General features: G+C 41.2%; 2 protein-coding genes across 2 annotated transcripts in view; one reads left to right on the forward strand and one right to left on the reverse strand.

Moving 5' to 3' along the window:
- The window catches only part of LOC113803650 (uncharacterized), a 4,906-nt gene extending 1,251 nt beyond the window's left edge, over window positions 1-3,655 (forward strand). The window contains exons 3-6 of the mRNA XM_027354458.2: window positions 1-117; window positions 1,606-1,698; window positions 2,255-2,408; window positions 3,234-3,655. The exon at window positions 1-117 is cut by the window's left edge and continues 30 nt beyond it. Of these exons, the coding sequence (XP_027210259.2) occupies window positions 1-117; window positions 1,606-1,698; window positions 2,255-2,408; window positions 3,234-3,403 (534 nt within the window). The 3' untranslated portion in view covers window positions 3,404-3,655. The remainder of the gene's footprint in view (window positions 118-1,605; window positions 1,699-2,254; window positions 2,409-3,233) is intronic.
- Window positions 3,656-5,006: 1,351 nt separating this feature from the next.
- On the reverse strand, window positions 5,007-7,454 carry LOC113803639 (SET and MYND domain-containing protein 4; the record flags this gene model as incomplete). The annotated part of the gene is given in 2 exon segments (XM_070129265.1): window positions 5,007-6,580; window positions 6,981-7,454. Coding segments are annotated over 2 exon segments (1,125 nt in total), but the record flags the coding sequence as incomplete, so codon positions are not given.
- Between the last annotated feature and the right edge of the window lie 346 nt (window positions 7,455-7,800).

The raw sequence follows: 7,800 nt of genomic DNA on the forward strand, positions 1-7,800 counted from the left end.
GTGGATGGTGGAGCGACCATGGACGTCCACATTAACCCGGTGGAAGAGACCATCCGCTTCCACATGGAGGAGCAAGGGAATCTCGGCGATGTGGATACCATTGAGGACTACAGCGTGGTGGGTTTCGGTGTCCTTCTTGTACGGAAAGCTAGTGGATGTAACTGTTATTATCAATTATCTTTACCGTTGTTAGTGTTTACGTTTATGCTACTGTTATTGCTATTATTATCATTATTATTAATATTATCATTATTATTATTATTATTATTATTATTATCATTATTATTATTACTATTATTATTATTATTATTATTATTATTATTATTATTATTATTATTATTATTATTATTATCATTATTATTATTATTATTATCATTATTATTATCATTATTATTATTATCATTATTATTATTATCATTATCATTTTTATCATTACCATTGCTAGTCCTATCTTCACTATAACTATCATCATTATTGTTATCATTATTCTCTTATTTTTCATTATTATTTCTTACTGTCAATGCCAGTGCTGTTATTATCATTATCATTATCATCATTATTTGACATTTTAAGTAATAAATTCTTTTTCGTTTTTTTCTTATCAAACTGTAATTTTTTATTGAATCTGATATTTTTTTATACAAATGGCGACTAACCGTTTTTTTTTCTTTCTTTTCCTTCGTTATCTTTCGTCACTTTTTTCTTATTCTGCCTCTTTTCTGGATCCATTATCTTATATTTTGCTTATTCCCTTCTTCTGTCCCATTTTGCGTAATTGACTTATCTTTTGCTTTATTATCTTTCGTTAACTATATTTCTTCCATTATTCACTTCCTTCTTATTCTCCTTCGGTATCATATTTCCTTCTCTGTCTGTTTTCGTTTCTCCTTTCTTTCGTTATCTAAAAATTTTCCTCATTTCATTTCTTTCCTTATTTGCTTTTACCTTTATTCTTCCTTCCTTTTCCTATCCACTCCCTCCTCTTTCTTCTGTTTTCCTTCCACACTTCCTTCTTCTTCTTCACTTCCTTACCCGTCTTTATCGTCCTCCGCCCTCTTCCCACTTTTGTTCTTCTTACCATTTTATTCCTTCTCTCTCTCTCTCTCTCTCTCTCTCTCTCTCTCTCTCTCTCTCTCTCTCTCTCTCTCTCTCTCTCTCTCCTCTCATCTCTCTCTCTCTCTCTCTCTCTTTTCACTGTCTCTTTTTTACCCCTTTTTCCTTCTTCCTCCCTTTTCTTTCTCTCTCTCTTTATCACTCCCTTTTTCTTGTTCCTCCCCTTCTTTCTCTCTCTTTTTCTCTCTCTCTCTCTTTATCACCCCTTTTTTCCTTCTTCCTCCCTTTCTTTCTCTCCATCTTGATCACCCCCTTTTTCCTTCGTCTTCATTTTCTATCTATCTCCTTTATCTCTCTCTTTATCACCCTTTTTCCTTCTTCCTCCGTTTCTCTCTCTCTCTCTCTCTCTCTCTCTCTCTCTCTCTCTCTCTCTCTCTCTCTCTCTCTCTCTCTCTCTCTCTCTCTCTTTCTCTTTCTATCTCTCTTTCTCTCTCTTTATCACCCTTTTTCCTTCTTCCTCCGTTTTCTCTCTCTCTTTCTCTCCTTTATCAGGGTTTCGCTGCCAGCCGCGTGCAGGAGGAGGAAGCATGTTTCATTAGGAAGCTCAGTGGTACTCTGGAGGAAGCCTCAGCTGAAGCACACAGGGTATGTTGGCTTCGGTTATTTCCTGTCATTGTTGTGATTGATGTATTTTGTCTGTTTTTTGTTGATATTCGGTGTTGTTGGTTTATTTATTATATTTTTTTTTTTTTCTTTTTTTTCTTTTTTTCCTTACTTTTTTTCATTACTACTAATAAATCATTCCGTATTACTTTCCTTTCAGTCCACTTTCCCTTCCTCCATATCCTCTTTCCTTTCCACCCTCCTTTCTCTCCCTTCCCTTCCGTCCACTTCCCTTCTTCCTTTCCTTCCTTCCTTCCTTATCCCTCCATCCTTTCCATTCCACCTCTCTTCCTTCCTTCCTTCCTCCCTCCCTTTCTACCTTTCTTCCTTCCTTCCACTTCCCTCCCTTCCTTCGTTTCCACCTCCCTCCCTTTCCACCTCCCTTCTTCCTCCCTCCTCCCTTCATTTCCACCTCCCTCCCTCCCTCCCTTCCACCTTCCTTTCTTCCTTTTCTTTCCACCTCCCTCCCTCCCTCCCTTCCACCTTCCTTTCTTCCTTTTCTTTCCACCTCCCTTCCTTCCTTCCTTCCGCTCCCCAGCTGGCATCAGCGGGTCCTCAGACGAACCAAGGAAGCGAGGAAGTCTTGGCCATCCCTGCCGACGACGCTGAAGAATGGGCAGGTTCTCGCATCATCGAACACTGCGGAGACTTCCCTATCTATAAGCTGGTGAAGACAGAAGAGGATGTGGAAGGTGAGTTAGTGAGGGAGAGGGAGGTGGGAGGGAGGGAGTGAGGGGATGGGAGGAGGGTGGGAGGGAAGGATGGGATGAAGGGAGAAGGGGATGGGAGGGAAGAGGGAGGGAAGGACTAAACCATCATAAAATCTATAAGTTCAGAATCCGATCCCCCTGTCAATATAAATGGAAAGGGGATCTCAACGTCCATTTTCTCTTTCCCTCCACAAACCGAAATCTCCAAAGAAAACGGGAACTCAACCTCCGTTTTCTCTTTCCCTCCTCAAAGAAAACGGGATCTCAACCTCCGTTTTCTCTTTCCCTCCTCAAAGAAAACGGGATCTCAACCTCCGTTTTCTTTCCCTCCTCAATGAAAACGGGATCTCAACCTCCATTTTCTCTTTCCCTCCTCAAAGAAAACGGGATCTCAACCTCCGTTTTCTCTTTCCCTCCTCAAAGAAAACGGGATCTCAACCTCCGTTTTCTCTTTCCCTCCTCAAAGAAAACGGGATCTCAACCTCCGTTTTCTCTTTCCCTCCACCTGAAATCTCCAAAGAAAACGGGATCTCAACCTCCGTTTTCTCTTTCCCTCCAACACCTGAAATCTCCAAAGAAAACGGGATCTCAACCTCCGTTTTCTCTTTCCCTCCAACACCTGAGATCTCCAAAGAAAACGGGATCTCAATCTCCGTTTTCTCTTTCCCTCCTCAAAGAAAACGGGATCTCAACCTCCGTTTTCTCTTTCCCTCCTCAAAGAAAACGGGATCTCAAATGAAATGAATATGATATGAAATCTCCAAAGAAAACGGGATCTCAACCTCCGTTTTCTCTTTCCTTCCGCAGCCGAGAACGCCCTCATGGCCTCCTCCTCCTCCTCGGACAACGCCCTCGAGACCCGCCAAACCTCCGTCTCCTTCCGCAGGTGTTTCTTCTTCTTCTTCATCTTCAAGTGCATCACCACCACCATCACCGTTCCGACCGGCACGACCATCGTCTTCTTCTTCTTCGGCTAAACGACGGGTCTTTCCTCACTTTCCTTTTTTTTTCTTGTTTCTTTCTATCTTCCTCCTTTCTGTCCTCTTTTTTCTCTCTCCTTTCCGTTCGTTCTTTTAGCTATCTTCCCTCCTTCGCCTTCCTCTCTTCTTTTCCGTATTTTCAGTGTCCTCCTTCTTCATTTCTCTCATCTTCAGCGAAATGGAGGAAGAACAAAGACACGATAACAAGAGAGAAAGGAAAGAAAAGGAAACAAAAGAAGAAAAAAAGGAAGGAATGAGGAGAACTGCGAAAATAACATTACCGACGTGGAATTTTGACATAAATGGATGATTAATAATAACATAACTTTACTGATGGACATCTTAATTAATCTATTATTCAACTCTTCAATTCTACCACGAATTTCAACAATCTTTTAAGACCATATTCCCAAGTTATTGGAATGTAATACAAAAGGTTTTATGATTTTGCAAAAGTGTGATAATCCTGATGATACAATTGCATGGTAAATACACCGAAATGTAAGCATACACTTTAGTATACCATTTGACTGGCTTTAGGCTATGAATATATTAGATTAAGTGTGTGAAGTATGATTGAAACAAAAAAAAATAGGCTCTTGGTGTGTAATTTGAGTATGTGCATATTTCACATATAAATATATATATATATATATATATATATATATATATATATATATATATATATATATATATATATATATATATATATATATATATATATATATATATATATATATATATATATATATATATATATATATATATATATATATATGTTGATGTATCTGTGATCTCGAAATAAAGGTGATTAATCTAATATTTGTTTGATATACAATACCTTATCTTAAGTACCTTTCTCTCCATATTTCTGCCTTTTTATATTATTTTCAAAAATTAAAATGTACTTACTTTTTACCTCATAATTTAGGGGAAAAGCATTGTGTTATTTTCTTATGTTGTTTTGTCTTTGGGATATATTTTTCAATTACACTATATGTTCAGCTTCATATGCTTATTGGAAAATCTCGGTTTCACAGCACTGATTCTGTTTAAAAGGCAAATAGTGATAATAACAACGAATAAAAAAATAAACACTAACAAACACACACAACCACTCTCTCTCTCCCTCCTTCCCTCTCTCTCTTCTCTCTCCCCCCTTCTTCCCTCTCTTCTCTCTCCCTCCCTCCCTCTCTTCTCTCTTCTTCCATCCCTCTCTTCTCTCTCCTTCCCTTCTCTCTCTCTCTCTCTTTTCTCTCCCTCCCTCTCTCTCTTCTCTCTACTTCCCTCTCTCTCTCTTCTCCTCTCCCTCCCTCCCTCTCTTCTCTCTCCTTCTCCTCTCTCTCTCTATCTCTTTTCTCTCCCTCCCTCCCTCTCTTCTCTCCCTCCCTCCCTCTCTTCTCTCTCCTTCCCTCTCTCTCTCTTCTCTCCCCCTCCCTCTCTCTCTTCTCCCTCCCTCTCTCTCTTTTCTCTCCCTCCCTCTCTTCCTCTCTCTCTCTCTCTTTCTCTATCTATCTTTAATGCTTGATTTTTGGTTTGGTAACACTGCTCCCAAATTTGAATCCAGATGCGCTCATCAAAGGAAAAAAAAAAATCACGCTTTACATTAGTACATATATATATATATATCTTCATAAGTACAGTATGTAACCTTTGCAATCCACCACGCTCTATGGCTTCTATTGTATCAAAATATAGGCTGCCATATATAAATATATACAATATATAAGCATATCCTCACTCAAGCTACCTTCCTTTAATTGGTTGTATGTTTTCGATTATGAAAGAAAATGGAATTCACAAAAGAGGTTTTCAGAACATCGATCGCAAAAAATAACGGAATTCACTTAAAAGGTTGTCAAATACCGACCTTCTGCACTGACCAAACTGCTCAAAATCGCTTAATGAACCACTTTAACCAAACCATCGAGTCTTTATCCTCCCCTGCAATTCGAGCTTCTGGGTAACTACACTCTCAACGCTGGACCCAAACATTGCATATACAAAATATACAGGATAAAATCTTTTGGTCCATATATAATTCTAAAACAACTCAACGATATATTTAGCACCATATCCTAACCCTGTACTATATTATTAACGAGACCACTTCCATATAGAAAATAGAAAACATAGAAAATGTACAGGTACAGGTAACTGATTAGAAACTGACAAAATGTGCATACAATTAATTTGAAACAGAAACCAGGTACAGGTAATTCATTTGAAACTGACAAAATGACAAATCCATCTGACACAGTGATTATGTTACAGACAATTTATCTGTAATAATGGTGAAAAAAAACATACTCCCATCGAATTTTGTCACTCAATACCCAAGGAAAGCAATCGGATCGCACTATCTCGAAAGGGGCCTCCGATAAACTAGTTCAGGTCGTCCCTTGCTTACATCGTGGCCATAGGAGTGCTGGTTTCAGTCTTAATGGGTTTCGTCACAATCTACCTGTTCGGATCCCTGATTGACCTGCAAGGCATAAGGAAGGAAATATTCACAACGGAAGACTACCGGAAGTAGTTGGCGGGTGCCCAGAACATCAACCAAAGGTCTAGCGAATTTCTAACAGCATGAACAATCTTCGTGGGATGTTTAGTGTACTTGGCCAACAATCGCAACATATCGCAAATGACCTTTTTCTCATCTTCATCGTAATTTACAGGCGGGTTGGCAGAAAACGTGAATTCTAGCTTCGCAGTTTCTACCTTATGCAAGATTTCCATCCAGAAATACCGGTTGGACACCTTGGCTTCCTTCTTTGTCAGAGGTTTGTTATAGTCGATCTTACAGTTCCTGCACTGGAGACTCAGAGGACACAAGGGCTGGGAGCATTTCAGGCAAATAAGGGTCAGACTGTTAGAAATGTCTTTGAACAGTGGCCAGTCGCCTTTACAAGCCCTGCAATCGCACAGGAAGTGGTAGCCTTCTTGCAGCAGCGCCCTCCGCTCCTTCCTTTCCATGTGTAGGTGGGAAACCCCATAGGAACGGGTCACTTCGCCTCCTTTCTGAATGAAACTTAAAGACATCATCAGACTTCCTGTTTGGTAAGTAAGGACAGTGGCCGTCGGATCGCAGGAGTGGTTTGCCAGGCTCAGCGTCGGGAATAAGCCAAGGCCGATCTCGACGTGAAGGGTCTTCTCTAACACACGCGTATGATTCTGTGGAATAGAAATCGCGGGTTCAGTGTCCAGTCTCCCAACAGCGTCTGATCTCGAAAATTCTATGTTGGCGGGCCTTGCATTTCATATTCGCTAACACTGAAGATCCTAACATACTTGTTGATATGATAAATATTCAGCACTGTGTTTTTAATGTTGAGTCTGCATCATGCTGCCTGTTAAATATCTATTATTAAACGTCCGGCAGAAGGCTCCTTAGCATGGGACGGAACTAAGGCAAATAAAAAGGACAGATATATTAAAATGACAAATGCCAAGGACGAATCTATCCAGACAAATCGCCACAGGGAGAGGGAGATGTGAGGGAGGGAAAAGTGCGAGGGTGAGGGAGGGGGACAGGGCGGGGGGGGGGAGGAAAAGGGAGGAAGGAAGTCCTTACCATGATGGTGAGTCCGTTGCAAGTCGCCCTGAGTACGTGAGAACAGAGAGCGGTTCCCACGAGCACCAGGTCCTCGTGCGAGGGCGTGCAGGGCTGACCCTCCTCGCCGCAGAAGAACCGCCCGCTCTTCTGCAGGAGTTTCAGGAGGACGAAGGCCACGACGCAGGCGTTAAAGAGATCGAGGTCCGGCCGCTGTGCCTGGTTGGTGTTGAGGTGATACACGGAGCGGTAACTCGACACGTATTTATCCTCGCCGTTGAGCCCGAGCGTCGCCGGCTTGCGCGTCTCGACTTCCTTGCGGAGTTGCAGGTCAGCCTTCTTCAGTTTCTTGAAGGACATCTTGGTGACGATCCTCAAGGCCAGGAGCACGTGTGCGGGGAGGCCGAGGCCGGTCAAGTTGGGACCTATCGGACACTCGACCCGGTGGTAACTCGACAGCGCTTCCTGTTGACACTCCAGGCTGCAGAACATAACCTGTGGAGTGGCAAGATCTTAGTCAAGGATGACTGTAGATCTTTTCTAGCTTTGATTTTTTTATCATTATTTTTATTTGATTTTTTATTTGAATTTTTTTTTTTTTTTTTTTTTTTTTTTTGGGGGGGGGGTATTTCCAATATGCACAGACCATATATGTAGTTTCTTCCCTTTTCGTTCTCCCCCCTTCTTCTTTCTTCTTCTCTTCTTTCTTCTTCTTTCTTCTCCCCTCTTCTTTCTTCTTCATTTTCTTTTTTCTCTCTCTCTCTTCTCCCCATTGTTACCTCTCGCACACTTTCCCGGACTTAGGGAGAAAAAAAAGAGAGAGAGAGAGAGAGGGAAGGAG

Source organism: Penaeus vannamei, chromosome 13, assembly GCF_042767895.1.
Source record: "Penaeus vannamei isolate JL-2024 chromosome 13, ASM4276789v1, whole genome shotgun sequence".
NCBI lineage: Eukaryota > Metazoa > Arthropoda > Malacostraca > Decapoda > Penaeidae > Penaeus > Penaeus vannamei.